This window comes from Muscardinus avellanarius, assembly GCF_963383645.1.
Source record: "Muscardinus avellanarius genome assembly, chromosome: 1".
Taxonomy (NCBI): domain Eukaryota; kingdom Metazoa; phylum Chordata; class Mammalia; order Rodentia; family Gliridae; genus Muscardinus; species Muscardinus avellanarius.
This window is the reverse complement of record NC_137786.1, coordinates 174,296,339-174,323,008: the sequence shown is the minus strand read 5'-3', so window position 1 is coordinate 174,323,008 and position 26,670 is coordinate 174,296,339. Positions and strand designations below refer to the sequence as shown.

General features: G+C 39.1%; 1 protein-coding gene across 2 annotated transcripts in view; it reads left to right on the top strand.

Annotated features, from left to right (window-relative positions):
* ACER3 (alkaline ceramidase 3) overlaps positions 1 to 21,345 on the top strand; it is a gene marked incomplete at both ends in the record, with an annotated part of 127,750 nt that extends 106,405 nt beyond the window's left edge. For both annotated transcript variants that reach the window (XM_080697181.1, XM_080697180.1), the window contains 4 exons: positions 5,099 to 5,200; positions 6,617 to 6,721; positions 20,483 to 20,528; positions 21,292 to 21,345. In XM_080697181.1, coding sequence (XP_080553307.1) covers positions 5,099 to 5,200; positions 6,617 to 6,721; positions 20,483 to 20,528; positions 21,292 to 21,345 — 307 coding nt within the window. The remainder of the gene's footprint in view (positions 1 to 5,098; positions 5,201 to 6,616; positions 6,722 to 20,482; positions 20,529 to 21,291) is intronic.
* Between the last annotated feature and the right edge of the window lie 5,325 nt (positions 21,346 to 26,670).

The following is a 26,670-nucleotide window of genomic DNA, read 5'->3' as shown; positions in this document are numbered from 1 at the left end:
AACAGGCATAGTGCTATATCTGTGTAATCCCAGTACTTGGGAGCCTGAGACAGGGGTCTAACAGGTTTGAAGCCAGTTTACAGTAACTTGGCAAGATCCAATTTCAAAATAAGAAGGGTTAAAGTGCTGCTCAGTGGTAGAGCACCCCAGTGACATACACAAACACACACTCAAACTCTGTGTCAAACAACTTTCAATAAAATACACAGAAAAATAGTTTTTCTTACATTGAAGTTCTCAAATTACACAAACTGTTGCTCAGGAGCCCTCTCCTAATAGAGAACGTATTTCACAAAATGAGAGCGTAATTCAAAAAGAAAAGAGGCATGGAAAGACAGGACATCCAACCCAAAGGACTTCTCAGATGATGGTTGTACATTGGATGGGCAGCCAGTCCAGAATGAAGCAGTGTGACTCCAGACACAGATATTTTGTGGGCCTTCTGTGTTTTATACGCTAGCACCTGATAATATGTGGGTAGTATGTCCCCAGAATCTTCTCTGTACTTAGCTTGCAAGCCTGGATAATGTGCTGATGAAGTTCTTGCTCTTTCCTCCGTGCCCTGCTACCTGGATAACCAAAGACATACATTTCACCCCACAGAAGAATTTTGCTTTGAACTGCTCCTGAGAACTGAAGATTGGCCATGGTAAGTAAGTTTAGAAGCAGAAAACAGCAGTTCACTCCTGCCGGGGTCCTGCCCTAGCAAGAGTCAGGGTTCGTGTGTTGGTGGGAGAGAAGTCGAGGTCGTGAGAGAGACGCTGACACACGGACTAGCTGCAGTCTACTCTGTTTATTCAGAACTTACAACAATTTTTATACTTTCTTTCATGCAGGACAGAAAAACCATATTCACGTAAGCAGCAAAGTTCAAAGGGAAAAAAAAAGATTCTTTAACAGACCTCAGGACAGGGTGCCAGACATTTAATGAATCATAGAAAGTAAGCTTTGTCAGCTTGAACCTAATCTTATATGTTGGCTCAAGCTAAGGTCATTTTGAACTGAATCTTTTGGCCCAGACTTTGGCCTTGGGGAAAAATTCTTTGCTGACTGAGTCTCTCACAAGCCATCACACACCTGTTTTAGTTAATAATGCTTATACATAAAATTCCAATTACACATATTGATCCAAATAATCTTAAAATAAATTTTTGAAGAAGGAGATGCTATTCATACTTCATGGGGGGCTTAGGCTCTTGTGGGCCCCCTGGCAGAACTTTGGCTCAAGGTCAGCATGAGATGCTCTAGCACACTCCCATAATTTTGTCACATTCCACACAAAGCACACACTGCCACCTTGCCAGGTGCTTTCTCTGTGTTGAGCCCTGTGTTTCCTGAGACTCATTCTTGTCTTCCCCAATTGGGGGTTATAGTAAACTCTCTGAAAGGCTATAACCGAACTGTGACTCTGTTAAGCTCATCTTCTCTTAAGAACCCACATCAAGCCAAGTGTGGTGGCACATGCTTGGGATCCCAGTACTTGGGAAGCTGAGTCGGGACAGGCAAATTCTGGGCCAGCCTCAGCTACTTAGTGAGGCCCTCTGCAACTTAGTGAGACCTTGTTTAAAGTAAAGAATAAAAAAATAGGGCTGGGGGTGTAGCTCGGAGGTAAAATGCCCCTGGGTTCCCATCCCCAGTACTTCCAAAAGAACACACACACACACACACACACACACACACACACACACATCAAATAGTGTTAGTAATATATTTTCATACTTTGTCAGGTTTGTGCTTTTCTGATGGTTTTTAAATAGCTTTTGTATTCATTTATATATAAATACTTATAACTAAAATAAAAATATTTGAAAAGATCTGTTGTGAAAGAAAAAACTACATGATGATACTAGTGGATTTATAGGAAAAAATGTAAAATTCAACACCTACTTAAGAGCTTTTCATAAGATCATAAATAAAAACGAAAGACCTTACAGACTAGTAATAAAAGGGAACAATCACTGGGTGCAGAGGCACATGCCTGTAATCTCAGTACCTAGGAAACTGAAACAGGAGAATTTGCAGGTTTGACGCCAGCCTCAGCAACTTAGTGAGGCTCTCAACAACTTAATGAGACGCTGTTTCAAAATAAAAAGAGCTAGGTTTGTAGCTCAGAGGTAGAATGCCTCTGGGTTCCAAAGAAAAGGGTATCCACAGTAACAAAGAAAAGGGTATAACTTTCTTAGATCTGGGAAGTAGCTCAGTGGGAGAGTGCTTGCCTAGCACACACAAGGCCCTGGATTCAATCTTCAGCGCTGCCAAAGCGGGGTGTGTGTGTGTGTCTGTGTCTGTGTGTGTGTGTGTCTGTGTCTGTGTGTGTGTCTGTGTGCATCTGTGGAGGGGTACTTTTTGGCCAGATGTCAATTTGAGGTTTTTTTGTAGGTTCAGTATAGTCACAATTAATTTGATTCTGACATTTACATGGGATTCAAATGATCTAGAATAATCTACAGTAGTTTTTTAGGTGGTGGAAGAGGACTGGGGATTGAACCCAGGGGTGTTCTATCCCTGAACTATACCCCCAGACTTACTTTATTGTTTTATTTTGAAACGGCCTTGCCAAGTTGCTTTGGCTGACCTCAAATCTGAGGAGGGTGAAGCAGGAGGATCACAAGTTTGAGGGTTGGGAGTGTAATTCAGTGGTAAAGCGGCACTGTTTTCAGTCCTCAGTATCACAAGAAAAGAAAAAAGAAAAGACACAATAGATGCCACTACTAGAAGAGCTAAAACAAAAAAGACTGACATAGTTGGGCATTGAGGATTTGGAATTGGTGGAAATATAGATTGGTGCTATCACTTGGTTGGGGCCTGGGGATATTATAGCTCAGTGACAGCATGCTTGCCTATCATGTACTAGACACAGGGACACACACACACACACACAGACGGTTTGTCAATATCTTAAAAAGTCAAACTTTTTAGCCAGGCAAGATGTTGTAAACCGGTCTTCACAGCTATCTGGGAAGCTGAGGCAGGAGGATGCTAGCCTGAGCAACCTAGCAAAACCTGTTTGGTTTTGGTTTTGCAGTTTCTGGGGATTGAAACCAGGGGCATTCCACCTTCAAGCTACACCCTCAGCCCTATTTTTAATTCTTTATTTTGAAACGCGGTCTTGCTAAGTTGTGGAGGGCCTCACTAAGTAGCTGAGGCTGGCTTTGAACCTGCGATCCTCCTGTCTCAGCCTGCCAAGTACTGGGATTACAAGCATGAACCATTATACCTGGCTTTCAAAATAAAATTTAAATCCAGGTACTCTTGGATTTCAATATCCAATACCAAAAAAAAAGTTTAGGTCAAACATTTTTCATCTTTCTTTTAGGCAGACTGCTTCTCCCTTGAATGTGTATTTCTAACTTTCCTAAATAAATCTATGTCTGAAAAGAAAAAGAGTCAAACATATCTGCTGTACAACTCAGCTATTCTTCTCCTAGCTGTCTGCCCAAGAGAAATGAAGTGTATTTCCACACAAGGTTTTAATTACAAATGTTCATAGCTGCTTTATTTGTAATGGTCACTTGAAATGAAAATGTGCACTAGTACTTGGACAGATAAACAAATTGTGCTGCATCCATGCAATGCATACTACCCAGGAATAAAAGGAAATGAAGTATCAGTACACGTAAAAGACATGGATAAAGCTCAAAGTGCCAAAGGAAAACTCCATACAATAAGAGCATATATGGGCTGGGCATACCTGTAATTCCAGTACTTGGGAGGCTGAGACAAGAGGATTGCAGGTTCAAGGTCAGCCTTAGAGATTTAGCAAGACCCTGTTTCAAAGTAAGAAATAAAGTAGAACTAAGGTGTAGCTTGCAGGTAGAAATGCCTGAGTTCAACCCCCAGTACTGGCAGAGGGTTGGGGGTGGGGGGGATACATATGCTATGATTCCATTCCAAAAACTGCAACTGTTTCTAGAGGTAATAGTATATTATCTTGATTAGAGTGGTAGTTTCATGACTATATACAGATGTACTCATCAGATGTATGTGTTGAATAGACAGTTTATCTTACTGAAAATATTATATAAGGTCTATTATTATTTTGGGTAACTCACCTTCAAGCTTCAGTTTCCTCATCAGTGAAGTAAAAAGAATAAACCTCACAGAGTTGATTTAAAGATTTTGAGCTGGGTGTGGTGGCGCATGCTTGTAATCCCAGCATTTGGGAGGCTGAGACAGGAGGACTGAAGGTTCACAGCCAGCCTCAGCTACTTAGTGAGGCCCTCTACAACTTAGAGAGACTGTTTCAAAATAAAGAATAAAAAATAGGGCTGGGGTTGTAGCTCAGAGGTAGACTGCCCCTGAGTTCATTCCCTAGTTCCGCAAAAAAATAAATAAGGATTTTGAAGTATGTGTTTTTGTATGCATAGGCCATCCAAATAATACCTCCATATTACCCTCTCCTTACCATGGCTTTTTGTTCTTCAAAACATTTATAACCAGTTGCATATTTACTTATTTACCCTCCCAGCTAGTCTGTAAGTTCCTTGAGAGCTGGAACCTTGTCTTACTCACTGCTAACCTCTCAAATGTTCAGAACAATGCCTAGCACATAGTAAGCTTTCAGTATATATTATTAAGTGATTTAATGAGTGTGTGCTTTAACTTCAATGCCTAATAGCATGTGACTCAGTCCATGTTAATTCTAAACCTACCATTACCATCTCCTCCAGGACACTGAAAAAGTCATTGGGTACTTTCAGATTACCTTCCCACAATATACCCAGCAAAGTCTTGGTGGCTCATTCTTTCTCAGTACCTTTTAATGGCTAAATATATTTGACAAATAGCCAGGCCCAGTAGTGCACATCTACAATATAAGCTACTCAGAAGGCTGAGGCAGGATAATCACTTGAGCCCAGGAGTATGAGACCAACTTAGGCAACATAGCAAGACCTATCTCAGAACAAGGAGGGAAGGGCAGTGATTTGGCAAATGCATTAAAGAATTTTATAGACGAATTTGCTTTCAATACTAATGAAAACCCTGAGTTTCCTTTTAATGCTAATGAACAATTTTCCTTATGAAACCCGATGACTTCAAGCTGTGATATAATACGACTTGAGAAAACCTCATTTTGTCTTTTTTTTCCCCTCCACAGGGTTTATCCATGGCTTAGAGGACTGGGTTATACATCCTTGGGCTTATTTTTATTGGGATTTTTATTATGGAACATAGATAACATCTTTTGTGATTCACTAAGGTAAGATTTGTTTTCATTCCTTGAAAAGTATTTTTGGAATCATTGTACTAAGCAGAGTTTTATAGGCATATAAATATATCAGTTCTCTGAGCCAGGCAAGGTGGCACACACCTGTAATCCCAGCTACTTAGGAGGCTAGGGCAAGAGAACTGCAAGTTCAAGACCAGCCTGGGCAATTTAGCAAGACTCTATTTCAAGATAAAGAGAAAAGGACTGAGCAATATAGCTCAGTGGTCGAGCACCTAGCATGTGACAGATCTGGTTCAATCCCCAGTGATAAAAAAAAAAAATATATCAGTACCCTGAAATGAATTTTTTTTTACCATTGTTGACATTTTTAAAATATATACAAGCTGGTACGATAATACCTATAATCCCATCTGCTTGGAAAGCTGAAGCAAGATTGCAATTCAGGGCCAGCCTAGGCAACTTACTAACAGTCTCAAAATAAAAAAAATGTAAGGGTAGGAGGGAGCTAGGGTTATAACTCAGTGATAGAGTACTTGCCTACCATGGGTTCAATCCCTAGTACCACCCAAAAAAAATTTTTTTAGATTTTGAGGCCCAGCTGTGCCATTAGCTGAGTGATTTGGGCAACTCACTTTCTTTAAATTTTATATTCCTAATTTATAAACCAAGGCTGATAATATCCTCCTCAAAGAATCAGTGAATGTGAGGTGAAATAATAGTTATTACAGGAAAAATATATATCCAGCTTCTTCAGTGGATAGCTAACTAGACTAGTTTTTCCCAAAATATGCTCCAGAAATTACTTGTTCCAAGAGTGTTAATAAGCCGGGCGTGGTGGCGCATGCTTGTAATCTCCGTTCTTGGCAGATAGAGACAGGAGGATCGCGCATGTTCGAAGCCAGCCTCGCTGACTTAAGATACCCTGTTTCCAAATAAAAATATAAAAAATAGGTCTGGGAGTGTAGCCCAGAGGTAGTAAGGGTTTCCAGGAACCCGAGTACCACCAAACCCCCCCTACACACACACACACACACACACACACACACACACACACACACACACACACACGAGTGTTAATAAGTATTCTCTGGAAAAAAAAAACAAGTTCTATGGATTGATAGTTACTAGGGGGGAAAAGAAGATACATTTTATATTTATAGTAAGTCTTTTCAAAGCCTTTATTAATATGCATTAAAAATCCTTAAGAGGACAATAAGCTATATAATATTTCTCGCACTAATTTGAATACAGAATCATTTCTTCATGGAACTTCTACTGGGAATACTATTCCTCAGAATATACTTAAATAAACAATAGGGCAGACTTAAGAATGTTCAATACTTGCCATTATTTGAGAATGATACTTCAAAATGCTTTAAAAGTGTCAACACTAATGCTAAATATCTTTAAATTTTGGCATGATGATTTTTCTTCCTCTCCACACAGGGACTTTCGAAACAAGTTTCCACCTATTATAGGTGTTACCACACAGTTTCATGCATGGTGGCATATTTTCACTGGCCTTGGTTCCTATCTTCACATCCTTTTCAGGTAAGAAACAGACTTTTCTAACCTGGTATTGGAGAGGTTTTACTTTTTTGCTTTCATCTTGGAATAAAATGGTGTAAGTATAAAACACTATAAACAGTATCAGGAACTAATGTTCCAGCTTTGCCTCTACCACTGAGTGACCCTAAGAAATCTCTACCCAGCTGAGCACAGTGATGCATGTCTCTAATCCTAGTTCTTAGGAGACTAAGACAGGATGATCATAGGTAATTACCATAGCATAGTAATTTAGTGAGACCCTGTCTCAAAATAAAAAAGGATGGAGATATAGCTCAGAGGTAGAATGCCCCTAGGTTCAATCGCCCGTACCACATACACTAAAATTATATATATGTGTGTGTATATATACACACACACACACACACACACACACACACACATACATGTATACATACACATACCTTCCCAAAGCCAAGCACAGTGGCCCATGCCTGTAGCCCAGTACTTGAGAGGCTGAGACAGGAGGATTGTAAGTATGAGGCCAGCCTGGGCAATTTAGCAAGATTCTGTCTCAAATGATAAAAGGTCTGGGTGTTGTAGCTTAGTGGTAGAGTGCCCTGAGTTCAAATCCCAATATTGCAAAACAAATAAATGTAAAAAATTTTAAAAAGGCACCCTAAGAGACTGAAAGCATGAGTACCTGAAGTCTCCAGCTTCATCTAGCTCCATTCTATAAACAAATTGCTTGCCACATCTCTCCCCCAGCATTCCCTAATAAAGAGTCTATTGAAAGTCAGCTATTTACAGCAAAAATGAACTCAAAACTCTCACTGACCATCTCATACAAATCCTATCTCCATATCACCCTCTCTCCCTTACCAGGCCTTATTTTCTTTCAAAGTACTTATAACCAGTTATGTATTTACTTGTTTACCTCTCAGAACTACACTGTAAGTTCCTTAAGAACAGGGGCTTAAATGCTGGCAAAGATGTAGGGAAAGAGGAACTCTTACACTGTTGGTGGGAATGTAAACTAGTTCAGCCACTATGGAGATCAGTGTGGAGATTCCTTAGAAAACTGGGAATGTACCCACTATATGATCTGGCTATACCACTCCTGGGTATCTTTCCAAAGGGGTTGAAATCTGAGAACTACAGTAACATATGCATACCCATGTTCATAGCAGCATAATTTGTAATAGCCAAAATATGGAACCAACCTAGGTTTCCATCAACAGATGAATGGATTGCAAAATTATGGGAAATACACATAGTGGAATTCTACTCAGCTATAAAGAGGAACAAAATCACGTCATTTGCAAGAAGATGGAAAGACCTGGAGAACATTATGTTAAATGAGATCAGCCAAGCTCAGAAAGAGAAGGGACATATGTTTTTTTCTGATATGCCCAAACTAGGGAGTATTAGGAATACCAGAGGGACTCCAGATAATGGAGGGGAAACCTCAGCAAAGCTGAAAGGGAAGGGTAGGAGAGGAAGAAGGCTAAGGTTGATTAATGGAGGAGCCACATTCGAATATGTGTTAAAGTATGAATGTAGCATGGTTAACCTGGACACTTATTGTTGGGAGGGGGGAAGGAGAAGTGGAGAGTGGGAGAGGGCACCAAGCACAGTCTAAATGATCCACATTTTCAGTATGATCCACAAAAAAATTAATAAATAAATAAAATAAAAAATCTCTTAAAAAAAAGAATAGGGGCTTTATCTTGCTCACTGCCACTCTCCCAAGTGCTTAGAACAAATGCCTGGCTCATGGTAAGCACTCATTATAGACTGTAAAATGATTTAATGAATGAATGCATGCAGTCTTATCAGGTGACTAGGCTACATTTAACCTCAAATTCTTCTCAGAATTGAGAGAGCTGAAATACTTGAAGAAAAGGGATTTAAAAGTTCCCTTTGAGTCAATAATAGCTTATATCTTGGTTATCAGGAAACATTGAAGGACCAGGTCATAGGTCAACCTACAGAAAGAAAATCCTGTCCTAAGACCCATCAGGTACAAGAGAGACAAGAAAATACTGAGGAACTGTTTGGTTAGAAAAAGACTATTAGAAGAGCTGTGTGCGGTGGTGCACACTTGGGAAGTACTTGGGAAGCTGAGACAGAGGAATCCCAGGTTTGCAGCCAGCTTAGCAATTTAGTGAAGCAGTCATGTTCATTGATGGTCCTGATGGCCAGAGAACTTTTTTTCCTTGTGTCTTTTTTTTTTCTTTTTTTTTTTTTTTTTTTTTTTGGTGGTGCTACTAAGGATTGAATCCAAGGGCATTCTGCCTCTGAACTACACACCCAGCCCTATTTTGTTTTTTATTTGGAAACAGGGTTTCACTAAGTTGCTGAGGCTGGCCGAGAACCTGAGATCCTCCCAGCTCAGCCTCCCAAGTACTGAGATTACAAGGGTGCACTACCACACTCAGCTGTGGCCTGTCTTTCTCTTCAGCCAAGCAGCCACATCTTTAGCTGGCATATCTTCCAGCCATCTTGTTTTAACCAGGTCATCTATCTACTTCTGATTGCCTGGTAGAGAAGCATTGCTGGACTCTATATACCAGGCAGGGAACAGGACAACACAATGAAAAAAATGCTCTTGATACTTTATTCCTGTTCTCAAAGAGCAAAACTCAGATTCCTTTTACTACAAGTTGATAAAATTAGGGCTGAGTCATCAAATCATAAAGTGTCTCTGGCTAAGGAGTAGAATGTTGGATTAGAAATACTTTAGAAGATAAGTTGCTATATGGCAGTTTTTGCAAGAGTGGCAGAAGTTGCTGTCTTCAGCAACCTCCTTGAGGCAGTCTTAAGGTAGACTTAAGCAAAGCAAGCAAAGTGTAGTAAAACAGGAGGAAATAGCTAGATAGCAAAAGGACATCAAGGTCATTGTCTTTAGTTTCTTCAAGAAAATCAGTCTTTCATGAAAGCAACCAAAACGCTATAAATCCTTAAGCCAATATTCTTGAGACCTAGAACAATTTCCTACAAAGAATGGCCATGTGCTACCATGTGATATGCTGTTCTAAGCATAGTAGTCATTTCCAAATATCTTTCTGTATCTTATCCCCTTTCATGGCTATGACAGGCAGAAGTCATAAGGGAACTTGTTTATTGCCCTGTCGTTGCAACCTAAAAACATCTAATTCATAGGGCTCTTGGACCAATAAGCCCAAGTCTTATAACTGCTCTTCAGATATCTTTTGCTTGTAAAAAGGCCTCAAGGTGCTCAGGTTCCTAGTCCCACCAGGCTTTCCCTTTTACTAAATCATAAAAGAGTTTTAATATTTGTGCTAAGTATAGATGCCAGTACCTTGACACTCCTGAGAAAGTCTGTGGGAGTTAGGAAAACTTAGACTTGTAAAACATCAGTGTCCAACCAGATATCCAAGTACTTGGAGGACATTGCTTGCAATTTAAAGGACTTGTTGGCCCTTCCTCTCTCTTAGAGATGCACCATCACCATTGGACCTGCCCCCTCTAGATGGAGAAAAGACTCAGAAGTTAGCATCACATCAGCAGTATAATGAAACCTTGACATCAGGTTTTGTCCACCAGGCCAGAGTTGCTGCCACAATATCATGACATATGACGAGGATACTTAAATATCTTTGGAAAAGAACATTTGGGAGCCAATTTGGGAGTGGTGTTCTTCATTCCTGCTATGAATATTTATTATCAAGACCAGTGTAGTTATTTGTATAAATGATCTGCTTGATCCCTAATGCCCTTAGGATATCTTGCAGTTCTTCTATGGATTGCCATGTGGGGGTACCATAGGTAAAATCCCAGTTTGGGACCAAGGATTTTACAGGCAGCTGTCAGCCAGGACAACAAAGAGATTGCAGGGTTCTAATTGATGCCTGTATATACACATTGTTACTGGGTCTGGTGTGTGGTCAACTGAGGTGATTTTACTCATTTCACTCTTTGATGGAGGGTGCCTTTGGCACCCGTGTCCCAAAAATGAATCAGCCATTCTGTTACATTTTTTTCCTGGCTCTTTGCCTAAACTTGTTCCCCACTTTTACCAATTCAGCAGCAGTCTAATCTCTCTTGGAGAAATGCAGGTGCTAGTGAGAAGAGGGCAGATCCTGAGCATCCCCTCCCACTGGCCTTGGCTGGACTGTTTCTACCTTTTGTGTCTATTTGTTTATTTTCTACCTTTTGAATTATGACCTCTCTGGTCCCTGGCAATACCATCTCAGTCTTCCTCTTCTTTTAAGGTGTTGGGTTCACAGGTATCCCATTTTGGGGGTCGCAGTCCTTGTAAGTAAGCACCATCCTTGCTCTAGCTCTTGGTAAACATTAACTTTTCAGTTTAGCAGAGAAACAGGCTAAAGTTTACAAATCCTCATCAACACTCACAAAAGCAAATACGTGTTCAGTAGTCCCTGCCTGAGTTAAATGTGCTCCACCTGCAGCTGTAACTCTTTCAAAATTACTTAACATGACTTAGGCTTGCAGCTCTGCCTTTGTCACTGCCTGCATTGCCGTGGCACAGGGGACATCCCACACAGCACTGTGTGTGTGTGTGTGTGTGTGTGTGTGTGTGTGTGTGTGTGTGTGTGTGTGTTGTAGTACTAGGGATTGAACCCAGCACCATTCTACCTCTGAACTATACCCCTAGCCCTATTTTTTTTAATATTTATTGAAAATAAATGGTATACATTTAAACTGTACTTGGTGCCCTCTTCCCCCACCCCCACTTTTCCTACCCCCCTCCCAACAATGAATGTCCAGGGTAACCATGCTATATTCATACTTTTACACATATTCGGATGTAGCCCCTCATTAATCAAGTTTATCCTTCTTCCTCTCCTATCCTTCCATTCAGACTTTGCTGAGATTTCCCTTCCGTTATCTGGAGTCCCTCTGGTATCCCCAATGCTCCTTAATTTGGGCATATTAGAGGAAACATATGTCCCTTCTCTTTCTGTGCTTGGCTGATCTCATTTAACATAATGCTCTCCAGGACTTTCCATCTTCTTGCAAATGACATGATTTTGTTCTTCTTTATAGCTGAGTAGAATTCTATTGTGTGTATTTCCCATAATTTTGCAATTTATTCTTCTGTTGATGGAAACCTAGGTTGGTTCCATATTTTGGCTATTATGAATTGTGCTGCTATGAACATAGGAATGCTTATGTTTCTGTAGTTCTCTGGTTTCAACCCCTTTGGAAAAATACCCAGGAGTGGTAGAGCTGGATCATATGGTAGATCTATTCCCAGTTTTCTAAGGAATTGATAAACCCCCAGCCATCCTAACCAAAAGAAAGAATCAACTCAAATTATTAAAACACAAATGAAAAAGGAGACATCACCACAGATGGTGGAGAAATTCAAAGGATTATCAGAAACTATTTTGAAACTTTATATTCCAATAGACTAGAAAACATGGAAGAAATTGATAGATTTCTAAGCACCTATAACCTACCTAAAATGAACTAAGAAGACATAGCAAGCCTAAACCAACCAAGAGCAAACAAAGAAATAGAAATGGTGATAAAAATTCTTCCATCAAAGAAAATCTCAGGCCCAGATGGGTTTCCAGCTGAATTCTACAAAACCTTCAGTGAAGAACTAATACCAATACTTCACAACTTGTTTCGGGAAATTGAAAGAGATGGAACTCTCTCAAATTCCTTTTACGAGGCCAGTATCACATTAATCCCCAAACCAAATAAATATACCTCAAGAAAGGAAAACTACAGACCAATATTCTTAATGAACATAGATGCAAAAATTCTAAACAAAATTTGCTATATGCATTCAAAACCATATCAAGAGAATAGTACACCACAACCAAGTTGGTTTCATCCCAGAAAAACAAGGCTGGTTCAACATACCCAAATCAATACACATTATTCACCACATAAATAGAACCAAGAACAAAAACCACATCATAGCAATAGATGCTAAAAAAGTATTCGACAAAATCCAACACCCATTTATATTAAAAACACTTTTATTTTTATTTTGAAACAGGGTCTCACTAGGTTGAAGAGAGTCTCACACTTGCTGAGGCTGTCCTGGAACCTGGATTGTCCTGTCTCAGCCTCCCAAGTACTGGAATTACAGGCATGTGCCACCACACCCGGCTTTCTTTGTCTTTAGACCATGTTGCTTGCCCATAAGCAAAAATACTTCCCTTAATTCTTAGAGTGTTCGGGGGCATCACCACACTTTCATAGTGGCTCCCAGGCATCCACTATAGCTGCCACTCCTCCCCACTACAGGAAAGGCCATCCCAAGAGTTGATACATACACACAAGGGCACACACATGTACTTCCTCTTCTCAACTCCATAGTCTTGGTGCCCATGACAGTTTCTTTGGCCCCCTTCTGGGCTCACCAGTTGTCATGTCCACAACCCTCTTGTACCAGGACAATGGGTTGGGTTGTGGAAAGGCCAAAGAAAGTGCCCCAAGACAATGTAGGAGACATGGTTTATAGGGAAAGCTTATGAGAGATCAGTGACTGCTCCTAGAAGAGTTAATTGGCAACAGGCTGACAGCACATCTGGACGGCGCCTCCTTGCCCTCATGGTGTTTTATCCAGTGGTGGCCTGCCAGACAAATGACACATATCCTTTCCACAGTGCCCTTGGTTCTGCATCTAGCACCACTCAGTGATTTTGTACATTATGCCTCAGAAGCAGTGACATCATCAGCATCAGTTTAATTTGCTTTGTAGGACCAGCATTCCAAGGAGCAACTGTCCTGGCATATGTGTAAGAAGAAGCTTTCTACAGATTACACTAGCCTGCCCTCATTCCCAGTGTACAGAGAAAGCCAAGGGCCTTCAAGATAATATATATCTGGACTCTGGCCCAAGCTTGTTCTCTGTGTCTCCTTAACCTGGCTAGGGTTTTAGAACAAAAGGGAAAGCATGCTTCAGGGACATGGTGTTTTTCTCTCCCCCTTTCCTTTAGAGACAATACAAAGGAATACAGGGTGTGTGTGTGTGTGTGTGTGTGTGTGTGTGTGTGTATCTAGTATTGGGGATGGAACTCAGGGGCATTCTACCTCCAAACTATACCCCCAGCCCTATTTTTTATTCTTTATTATGAAACTGGGTCTCACTGAGTTGCATGGGGCCTAAGTAGCTGAAGCTGTCTATGAACCATGATCCTCCTATCTTAGCCTCCCAAATTCTGGGATTACAAGTGTGCACCACCACACCCGGCTAGGAATACAGGAATTTACCATACCAATTTTGAATGTTAGTTTGAAACTTTTTAAATTTTAAAGGGGGTCTTTTTTTTGTCTTTTTTGACTGGGGATCAAACCCAGGGCAGTGCACTTGCCAGGCAAGCGCTTTGCCACTGAGCTACATCCCAGCCCAGAAACTTTAATTTTAAAAAAGGAGAAGGACCATATGTTTTGGGATATTTGTAGAAACGAGAGAATAGAAAGTTTTCATCAAAGAAATACCTTCAAAAACAATGGTATATTTACCCATTTTTGTGAAAAAGAGTTTAGTATATACTTATAAGGACATAAACTGTAAGGATATGGAAACTAATAAGTAACATCAGTTACCTCTGTGCAAAGAACTGGGAACAGGGAGTCAGATGTAGATACTTCCTTTCTACTCTATACTTTTGAATTTTTCAGATTTTTATATTGCATATTCAAAAATAATTACGTACTTAAAATGATTTTAAAATAAAATAATAGGATACATTTTATGAAATGAGCTACAGTGTTTTGAAATTCCCTTCTGTATTCTTCAGGTTGCAGTGAGAATGGTATGGTTACACATTACTTGACAGTATAAATTAATGCAACTCATTTGAGGAGAAATTTTTGGGTTTGTTTGTGCTACCTCCAAGCTATACTACCAGCCCCATTTTATTTTTCATTTAGAAACAGGATGTCACTAAGTTACTGAGAACCTTGCTAAGTTGCTGAGGTTAGCTTTAAACCTATCCTCCTCCTGTCTCAGTTTCCGAAGTCCTGGAATTACAGGCATGAACCACCATGTCCAGCACATTAAGAAGAAATTTGACATTACATGTGTTCATAAGAATGAAATGTTGGGCTGGGAGTGTAGCTCAGTGGTAGAGTGCCTGCCTAGCACGTGTGAGGTCTTGAATTTTATCCCAAGCACCACAAAAATATTTAAAATTTTTATGTTTTTGTCCTAGGTATTATATTTCTAGGAATTTATCCTAGAGAAATTGCCCCAAAAATGAAAAATTGTTTATAAACAGAAAAGTGCTTATCACAATGTTACTTATTTTTAGCAAAGCAAAAATAATAGAACTACTCAATAGTTAAGACAATCATAAATAAAGTTACAAGTCCTTTTTGCCATTTAAAATTATGACTCTGATAACAACAATGTATGTAATCTCTAATTCTTAAGTGAAACAAACAAAAGTCACACCTATGTAATTAATAAATCTGTGAAAGAATTAGTTTCCATGTGGAGTAAAGTAAATACAAAAAAATGAAAGCAATTTAACAATGAAAGCAATTTAACTAGATTTTGTGGCAAGGTCTTCTGTTTTGTTTTTCTTGATGTTGACCTTGCACATGCTAGACAAACTCTCGGTCAGTGAGCTACTGAGCTATAGTTCCAAGCCCCTTACTATTTTTTTTTTTTTTTTCAGTACTGGAGATTGAACCTAGGGGCATTCTCCTTCCAAGCTACACCTCCAGTCCTATTTTTTATTCTTTATTTTGAAACAAGGTCTCACTGAATTGCAGAGGGCCTTACTAAGTAGCTGAGGCTGGCAACAAACCTGTGATCCTCCTGTTTCAGTCTCCCAAGTACTGGGATTATAAGCATGTGCCACCATGCCCCGCTACTATCATTTTTAAAAAGTAGGCAGGGAAGAATAGAATATAATTTAGATATACTTCATTCTAAATAACTAAAATAAAAGAAGATTAGATGTTTAAACTTCAGTTGTATAAAAGTTTTTTCTATATATACCTCATTGAATGCATCATGTGAATAAAAATACCTCAGAAGGATGATTTGAGAATTTAATGATATGATAAATGTGCCCTGTAAGACTTAAGTACTGGAAGATGGCGACCGAGAAAAGCGGGGCTTAAGAGCCCCACTAACAACCAATCTCTATTACCACAAAATCAGCGCCTTTCACAGCCAGAAAACACCATCACCAGAGAAACAAAAAAATCACCAGCCCCAGAGAGGAGGGGGTCTCATAACAGAGCTCAGAGCCACAGAGGAGATACGCCAGCCTCACGGCCGAGGACACAGCAGCAGCGCCATACTGCCGGCGGCAGCGGCGAGCTCACCGGACGGCTCCAGACCAACGCATTCAACAGCCCACCAAGCTCCAGAGAGGAGTGGCGGGACAGCGAGCCGAGGTGAGCCGCTGCAGAAGAGCCCGGACAGTGAGCCAAAGTGAGCTGCTGCGGAAGAGCCCGGACAGTGAGCCAAAGTGAGCTGCTGCGGAAGAGCCCGGACAGTGAGCTGAGGTGAGCCACTGCGGAAGAGCCCGGCGAGATTCGGCAGATTTTTCGGCGCAGGGAGCATCTAAAGCTCCCAGTGGCTGGGCTCAGCACATGCTGCAGGGACTCAGAGCGGAGTTCAAAAAAAAAGAGAAGAAATACGCCAGCCTCACGGCTGAGGGTGTAGCAGCGGCGCCATATTGCTACCAGCGGCAGCGGCAAAAGCAGCGAATTCACCGAGTCCACTACAGCTCCATCTGTGTATTCAACAACAGTGAGTCAAATTGCGGGCCCCAGAGAAGAAACCCCAGTACTAACTCCTAGGAACTTGACCCAGTGGGGGAGTGGCGGTGGCAGAGATATCACACCATAGGAGAACGCCCAACCTGGCACCCCCATGGTCTAAAGCAGCCTCTATTGACTCCCTGGGTCTGAGACTTTGCGATACAAACCAGTAAAGGAGTAGTGGTGATTGAGATACCACAGACTCGAGATCCAGAGCACCTTAAGAGAAGTCGTAGTGACCCAAGGGAAGAACCCAGAGAAGGCACAAACTCCCAAAATCATGGGAAAGAGGAATAACAATGGAGCAATGAATGCCCACAATCCCACAACATCAGAACCCGATAAAACAGAAATTCAGAGATTTCTAGAAGATCAAATCAGGAAAATAACTGTATAAATAATAGAGGTGTTTCAAAAAGAATTCAGAGAGAGCCAAAAAGAGATAAAGGATGCAATTAATGAAGTAAAGGCCTCAATTCAAAGTACAAACAACCGATTAGACCACATGGAGAATAGAATCTCGCTCTTAGAAGATGAGCAATCCAAAAATGAACGCATAGTTTCTAATCTAGAAAAAATTATCCGACAGCAGGAATCTGACATTGAAGAAATATGGGCCCATATAAGAGAGCTAACCTAAGAATAATTGGAATAGAGGAGGGAAAAGAAGGTGAAACCAAAGGGATCAACAATATCTTCAAGGAAGTAATAGCAGAAAATTTTCCAAACATAGAGCAAGAGGTCGATACACAGGTCCAGGAAACTTATAGAACTCCCTTTAGACAGGATCAGAGAAGAGGATCCCCACGCCACATAATTGTCAAAATGACCAATGTGGAAGCCAAGCAGAGAATCTTAAAAGCAACAAAAACAAAGGGCCAAGTGACATTCAGAGGCAAACCAATTAGAATCACTCCAGACTTCCCAAACCAAGTCATGAGAGCCAGAAGGGCTTGGAGTAACATATTCCAAACTCTGAAAGAAAACAACTTCCAGCCAAAAATTTCCTACCCAGCAAAACTTTCTATCAAATTAGATGGAGAAATAAGAAGCTTCCATGACAAACAGAAACTGAAGCAATTTATGTCTTCAAAACCAGTGCTAGAGAAAATACTCAAAGAGATTAACTACAAAGAAGAAATAGGTAACACACACCAGAACCAGAGAAACAAGATTTTCCATCCAACAGACAAATAAGACTAGTTATCTGTGGAGATTCATTATTTATGTTAGTCTTATACCTATCTCTAAATTGTATTGTTTGCTTTTATTGTTTTATTTTTAGGATGTCTAGTTGGAATAATATACCTTCAGATATAGCATTTGGAAATATTTTATCCCATTCTATCGGTAACTTTTAACTCTGTTTACATTGTCTTTGGATATACAATATTTTATTTTTTAAGGAGTTTGTATACCCTTTTGTTGCCTGTGCCATTGAAATCATATCCAAGAAATCACTGCCAATTTCAATGTTGTGAGGTTTTATGACCCAGATTTTCTTCTAAAAGTTTATAGTCTTAAGATTTATATTTAGGTCTTTTATCTATTTTGAGTTAATATTTGTGTATGGGATTAGGTAAGGGTACAGTTTTATTCTTTTTCGTGTAATTATTATTTTTCAACAATATTTAGTTAAAAGATTATTATTTCCTCCACCAAATGTTCCTGGAAACCTTGTCAAAAATAACTTGACAATATATGGAAGAATGTATCTCTAGGCTTTTATTTAACTCCAGTGGTTTATATATCTGCCTTTAGAACAGTACTACACTGTTTCAATTATTGTAGTTTTATAAGGTTTGAAATTAGAAAATATACATCTTCTAGCTTTGTTCTTTTTCGAGATCGTTTTGGGTATCTAGAGTCCATATTCCATATTAGGTTAGATTTTTTTCCTGAAAAATAAATATATAAATATATGATAGTTTCACCTAAAAAAAATATTCTCTGGTAAGAAAGAAAATAAAAAGAAATATTAAAATGTTATCTTTAAGTCATCAAAAGCTTGGTATCAGACAAATGAAACTGTTATGTGAGATTATCATTTTTAATTTTGGATAAATTGCTATAATACTAGATGTCAACCACTAAGCCAAGCTTGGAAAGGAGGGATGGGGAGGGAATGGGGTGGGGATCGGGTGGGGGCTGACTGGGCGATGTGTGCATGTATATCTACAAAAGTTTTTTGTATCCCACTATGATGTATGAATACAGTGCACCAATAAAAAATAAAAAAATTTAAAAAATAAAAAAGACTTAAGTACTGTACTAATAGCCAAGTGTGGTGGCACATGTCTACAATCCCAGTACTTGAGAAGCTGAGACAAAAGAATTACAGGTTCAAGGCCAGCCTCAGCAACTTAGTGAGTCCCTGTTTCAAAATAATAAAATAGGATGGAGGTGTAATTTAGAGGTAAAAGTCCCCGGTGTTCAATCCCTGGTACCCCACACACACACACACACACACACGCATGTGCGCGCGCGCGCGCACACACACACACACACACACACGTACACACACACAAAACGAGAGAAAGAAGTACTAATATTTGCTTCAAAGAGTTAATACAGTAGAATAAAAATATCTGAGTTCAGGTCATGGCTCTATCACTTCATAACTGTGTAACAGTCTTGAACCAATTATTTACTTGGCTCTAAGCCTCGATTTCCTAATCTATTAAATACTTTATAGATTATTGAAATTATTAAATTGAACAGATCTTACTTTGATACAAATGTCAGCCTCGATGCAAACAAATTTTCTCCTGAAATCAACTTTTTAATTTTTAGTTGTTGGATAAAACATTTAAAACATCAATAATAGACAATGTTAAAAGAAACTAACAAGCCAGACGTGGTGACTCATGCTTGTAATCCCAGCATTCAGGGGGTTGAGACCAGAGGGTTGCGTTTCGCAGACAGCCTCAGCTACTTAGCAAGGCCCTTCACAACTCAGTGAAACCCTGTTTCAGAATAAATAATAAAAATTAGGGCTTGGGGGTATCACTCAGAGGTACAATGCCCCTGGGTTCTATCTCCAGTACCAAAAATAACTAAGTCAAAGAGAGAGCCTATATCCAAAAAGGAATATCAAAACTGTTGGTCTTTACAGTTCCAGTTTTAGATAACTGTAAAATGCCATCATAGCTATATTAAATTATACAAATTCAGCTATTATATTCTAATTTCTTTCTTGTTAAAATACTATATAATTATGTTTTACATTTGTACTATGGTATATGTTACTATGTCAATACATTTAAGTAGTGTTCTTACTATTCATAAAACTATATGCTAGATATTACAAACAGTTTAATGAATTTTCAGGGTTAAATTTAACCATGCTTTGCTGTATATACTGATTTTAGAATTTAATTCCATCTCCAATGGTAACTCACTTTAAAGAGTACTAAAGAAAGCCAGGCATGGTGACACACACTTGTAATCCTAGTACTTGTGAGGCTGAAACAGAAGGATCACAGGTTTGTGGCCAGCCTCAGCTACTTAGTGATGCCCTCTGCAACTTAGTGAAACCTGTTTCGAAATAAAAAACAAAATAGGGCTAGAGATGTAGCTAGGAGGCAGAATGCCCCTGGGTTTAATTCCCAGTACCACAAAAATAAATAAATAAGGAAGGAAAGAAGGAAGCCTGGGGGTAGAGCTCAGAGGTAGAACTCCCTGGGTTCAGTCTTCAGTACCACAAAGTAAAACAAATACTAAGGAGACTTTTTGTTACCTTTCTGGGTATCTAATACTTATATTTAATGCTTGCTACCACATATCTTCAAAGATGGCACATCTACTTGTGAATCATCAAGCATTAGTAGGCTGCTCATTACTGAACTACAAACATCCTGATGTCGTGGTCTATGAGTTGGTCATTTCTCTATCTTCGTTAGCATCTTACTGTATAATAGGTACACAAAAAAAGTTACTAAATGAACAAAAGTTAAACCGGTATTGTTTTTCTTTGTACATCCAAAGGCACTATGGTTAATTTTGTCAGTAAACCACTATGCATGGATTAAAAGTCATTCTGAAGAGCCTTCCCCCCTCCTCCTTTTCTTTCAGTTTATATACAAGAACACTGTACCTGAGATACAGGCCAAAAGTGAAGGTAAGTCCATGTCCTAGTGGTGTGTGTGTGTGTGTGTGTGTGTGTGTGTGTGTGTGTGTGTGTGTGTGTGTGTTGGTGGGGAAGGTATTAAAAGGATGGTATGGATGTAAAGGAAGAAAAGGGGAAGAATGGAGAGGTAGTAGAGCAAGCACAGGCTTTGGAATAATAAAGCTTCGAATCTTAAGTCTTCCAGTTGTTACTACATAACCTTGAACAAGTCTCTTCTTTAAGCCCCAGTTACTTCAACAATAAACAATAAAATGGAGCTGTTAGCCGGGTATGGTGGCGCATGCTTGTAATCCCCTGCCTTGGGAGGCTGAGACAGGAGGATCACGCTGGTTCGAAGCCAGCCTCCGGTGGCTTAAGAGACCCTGTTTCCAAATAAAATATAAAATAGGTCTGGGGGTGTAGCCCGGAGTTAGAAGGCCCCTGGGTTCCATCCCCAGTGCCACCACACACAAAAAAATGGAGCTGTTAATAGCTGTATGGCAGAGTGGTTTTAAGGCTTACCACTTAAATGCCCATCTCCATTCTTAACAAATTAGATGCCTAACAAATTTGAATGAGTTAAATGAAAATCATTTCTGAGATCTGGTGCACATCTGGAAAGAGTATGCTGTGCTGTGCTCAGGCTACTAGTACTGAGATAGTTGCTAGCTAACCTGCAAAGCACTATAGTCACAGCCCGTGGATTTCTTCTCATTCCTTTTCAAGGATAACATGGAATAATCTTATATTCTCTCTTTTTGTCTTGTTTCCACAGTTTCTCTTTGGAATCTGGCCAGTGATCATGTTTGAGCCTCTTAGAAAGCACTAATAAATTATTCTACCAAGAAAACAAAAACCACCTGCCATAAGCCAAACAGGATGAATAAGAAATCTCTAAAGATCTACATATTCAAATATATCATAACCATCACAAAAAAGGACTGTCTTTCTGTCTAATGTCGCCAGCCACTTAGAGAATGAGGGATGGGGCCTGATGGTTGTTTAGCTCCTGGCTTTATCTTGTTTGCTCTTCTCATCCTAAAATGTTTAAAAAGAAACATAATTATCTATATTCTAGAATGCCGGGGAAATGGGTTTCTCTTAACAGGTTAACAGTTTGTGCTGGTCATAGGAAACTAACCTTTTTTCCTTTTTTGACAAGGATTGCATGTGAATTGTACCTTTCTTAATATTTGATTTAATTAAATATTAAGTCTTTAAGGGCCAGCAAAACCCCATATCCAGATGGTCAGCTGTGAGCCAGCTCTTAGCTGTGTCAACCTTGACTTATATTGTCATTGTATTAACCTCCTAGATCATTTTCCAAAATGCAGAGGGGTATGGGGAGGGAGCTAACTCTGGGATTCTAGGTGGGATTCTTCACTGTCCGTCTCAGTACTGTTTGGAGTACCATAAGCAAGCTCACACTTGACCCTGTACTTGTTGCCTCCCGAGAGGCAACAAGTCTGTCTTAAAAGTCTGACTTTTTATATGATGCAGTATTTTCTAGTTCTCAGAAAGGCTATTGTTATGCCAGATAAGTATGTCAAACTAACTAAAGGTAAAATGGTCAGGATGCTACTTACATAAAGCTTATTAAAATATCTGCTTTTAGCCAGGCACAGTGGTACACACTTGTAATCCCAGTACTTGGGAAGCTGAAAGGAGGATATCAAATTTGAGGCCAGTCTCAGCAACATAAGATTCTACTTCCAAATAAAAAATAAAAAGAGGTGTAGTATGGAGGTAGAATGCCCCTAGGTTCAATCCTCGGTACCAATTAATTAAGTAATTAATTAATTGCTCTGTGTGTGGGGGGGTACTGGGTATTGAATTCAGGGACATCCTACCTTTGAGACACACCCCAGCCTTTTTATTTTTTATTTTGAAACAGGGTCTTGCTAAGTACTGAAAATATCACTGAGCTGCTGAGACTACATTGAACCTTCTATCCTTTTGTCTCAGCTTCCCAAGTGCTGAAAATATAAGCGTGCATCACTGCACCTAGCTCTGCTCCTTCATTTTTTGAGGGAAATAAATCTAAAGATTGATGAGAATAGTTCTAACTTGTAACTTGCAGAACAGTCAAAAGTTCAAATGCTAAGAAATAACAGTAAAATCCCATTGTAAGGCAGCTAGTTCTAATTTGGATCTGAATGTATAACAAATTGAATCACTTTTCACAATTGCAAAAGGAACAGATATTTAATATCTAATCATTACATTCTGTGCTGTGGCTTCAAAAGGATAATTGGGTTTTTTCTTCTGTAAAGTTGGTAAATACTTTTGTTAAATAACCTTGGCACATTAAAAAAAATCTTTACCTATTGGCCTTAGTTTTAGCTCAAGTACTATTTTTTTCTCTTATTATATCAACATGTGTTTAGGCAGATAGTTACACCTACTTTTATAGCCAGACCAACACTTGCCAAAACATAAATCTGTAAGTGTACCCTGTTCATGCATAGGTGGGTGTAAAACTAAACAGTTTCATTGCAATCCATAAAATTATTCTTTCTTTTGCCACAAGACTCTGACTTCTGTCTACATTCACCTCCAGTCACCTTGGGCTATCACTTCATAATAGTTTATTCATTTTACACTATTGTATTTTTGTGCTGTTCAGCCACGTACTCTTCTGCATAAAGAACTGAATATAGGGAAAAGGCACATCCTTCATGACAGTGCTGCTAAACACTGTTAAGACTGAGGCTCTGCAGTAGTAAAGTCAGATTAAGGGTACAGAGAGGGTGCCCTGAGACTGAGGCCCTTTACAGCAGTTGAATTCAGCCACCTCTACCAGTGGTCACTTGAATACATTTTCTAGTATCTCACTGAAGAGGCATTGGCAGTCCTGGGTGCCAATGGAAAACTGGAGCCAATTCTTCAAAGACTTTTGTTTCTCTTATAAGGACAGACATGAAAGCTCAGTGTAAGACATTTTAGATGTGTTCAGCAGAAAGGAGAGAAAAGGCAGGCTTTTTTTTTTTTTTTTTTTTTCTGGTGGTACTGGGGGTGGAACCCAGAGGCTTTCTACCTCCGGGCTCTACTCCCAGACCTTTTTTATATTTTATTTGGAAACAGGGTCTCACTAAGTTGCTGAGAGCCTCACTAAGTAGCTGAGGCTGGCTTCGAACCCATGCGATCCTCCTGTCTCAGCCTCCCAAGTGTGGGGATTACAAGCGTGCACCACCACACTCAGCAAGGCAGGCTTTTTAAATGACTCTTATTTTCCCAGTTTGTGTGTCACACAGAGGCTTTCTTACTATCAACAAGTAATACACTCAAGAATTTTTGCAGCATTTTATGAAAATCACTTTTGACTTGCTAATTCACTTTCATTTCTTTTTTAAATTTTTTATTGGTGCATTGTATTCATACATCTTAATGGGATGCAAGATGGTGGAGACATACATGCACACATCACCCAATTAGCCCTTACCCGGTTCCTACCCCATTCCCTCCCCCTCCTTCCTTCTCATGTTTGGCTTAGTGATTGACATTTATATGTTTGTTAAAGTACATCATGTGCATTAGAGAATTTCCTTCTTTCCCCCTTCCATCCCCTCAGTTAGGTCACCTTATTTGCTTATCTATAGAATCTCCTTTTTTGTCTAGAATTCCTCCATGATCTATTTTCTTCTAGCTTCCACATTTCTTATTTTTTGTGACTGACTAACCTCACTTAGCATACTGTCCACCAGTTCCATCCATTTCCCTGTAAATGATGTAACTATTTTTCTTTATGGCCAAGTAAAATTCCATTGTGTACATATCCCACAGTTTGTAATCCATTCATCTATTGACGGACATCTTGGCTGGTTCCATAGTTTGACAATGGTGAATTGTGCAGCTATGAACATAGATACACATGCATTAGTTTGGCAGTTTGGTCTAATTTCATTCGGGTAGATACCCAGAAGTGGTATTGCTGGATCATAAGGTAAGTTCATTCCCATTCTTCTGAGGATACTCCATAGTTTTCCAAAGTGGTTGCTCTAATTTGCAATCCCACCAACATGTATTAGAGTTCCCACTTCACATCCTCACCAGCATTTGTTGTTGTTTGTGTTTTGAATGATTGCCATTCTAGTTGGAGTTAGGTGAAATCTCAGAGTAGTTTCAATTGATTTGTATCTCTCTGATTGCTAATGATGTTGAACATTTTTTCATGCATTTATTGGCCATTTGAATTTCTTCCTTTGTGAAGTGTCTAGTTCACCTGCCCATTTTTTAATTGGGTTATTTGTTTTCTTGGTGCTGATTTTCTTGAGTTCTCTGTATATTCTATATATTAGTCCTCTGTCGGAGGAGTAGGTGGCAAAAATCTTCCATTCTGTTGGCTCTCGGTTGTGGTGTTTTTTCCTTCTTGGATTCTAGGTAGACATTATAGGGTTGAATGCTTATTCCATCCTCCTTTCCCTTTCTTTGCTTAGAAAACTTCCTGTTAACTAGAATGTACAAAAAGCCTGTTCACTACTAAGCAAATAATGGTTTGTTTGCCTGTCATCTGATGTAATATGAAAGGTGCTCATCTGTGAGCCCAGAGCAAATTACATTTTAGAAAACATTAATACTTTGTGAGGATGTGAAAGAAGCAACTTCCTTCTTTGAATATTCTTCTCATGTTGCCATTTTTTCTCTAGGAAACTAAAAGCAATTTGACTTCTTTTAAGAACAAAGTAGGTGAAAGGTATTGTGTTTATCAGCCTGGTCATTTTACCTGCCCCCTCCCACCTTGGTACTTTTAAGAAACCTTACCCACCACCTAAAGTGATCTTTTTTATCTTTTTGATATGCTGATGATTAACAGAATAATCGGTTGGGGTTTTTTGTTGTTGTTGTTGTTGTTGTAAATAATTACAATGATAACCCAAATAGTGGCATTTGATGGAACAGAAGTGGATAAAATATTATGTTTTAACCATAATGCAAAATTTATTACACTAAGGAGGAGATGGACGCAAAAGAGAAATTAAGAGACCAAAAATTTAAGTATATAGTGCATGAAAATCTCAAGATACCTATAAGAATTAAATTCTATGATAATATTAATACCTCTTAAAAATTAGCAGTGCCCCTAAATGTCTAAATGTATCTAATAATTTATTTTAAGGTTTTCTTTCTTTTTTTTTTTTTTTCTCTTTGGGTACTGGAGAAGTGTTCTTAGGAGTTCCATATTTCTTTGCTCTTGAAAGTAATTATTTGTTGCTAAATTTGACAGTGTTAACTTTCAACTCCACATTTACATGACAGAATTTTTTTTTGTCCTGTGGCTTATTATATGCTAGATAAGCATTTGTGTAAAACTAATGTTTCAAAGAGAACCAGTTGCAGTCAGAATTTACAACTATGTGGCTTTTTGTAGATCTACCTCTATCTTACATTTTGTGCCATATTTATAGTTTGATGAGTGTGTCTTGTTTTTCAGTGTCTAAAGTTACAACTTATTCATTGTACTCTAACAATTTGCAAATAATGACTAGCGTTTGGTTAAATGTACTTAACCTCCTTTATGGACAGAACTGTAAAATGAAAAAAGAAATCATCATGTTCTCATGATCCAACTGGAAACTTTCCATGCTGTTTTTTCAACTGTTGCACTTCCTTTAAGAACAAGGAATCGCCTTTTTCTTTTAAGTGTAATTGTAGTTCCACTTGAGGGAGTTGCTTGTGTTGCTGAGGTCTGTGTGACCGTGCCACTAGACAACCGTTTTTCAAAAACTCTTACCCCCAGCAGCTTTAGGTACCCACATAATCTACTACTTCACGTGAAATTCACCCTGAAGATAAATCTCTGGCTTTGGACTATAAACTTTTCCTTAGGCATGAGACCTTGGCACTGTTGAAAGACATGCAAGTATAAGGGGGGACAAGTTTCACCATGGCATAGTCCTTTTGTAATAGGCAATCAGAGAAGTTAAGAGAAGACAGATGACCAAAGAATTTAAGCAGTATTGCTAGCTACAGAATTTCTGCTATTGTTGATTCACATTCAAGCCATTTAGAGTAAGCAGTACTGACCTCCATTTTAATGCACTGTAAATATTGAATTCTGTTTTTCAATGCCTTCATTATCATTAAACCCAGCAAATTGCTATCTGTTTAGATTGGCAACTAGTGTAGAAAAGATTGATTACCATATTTCATACCA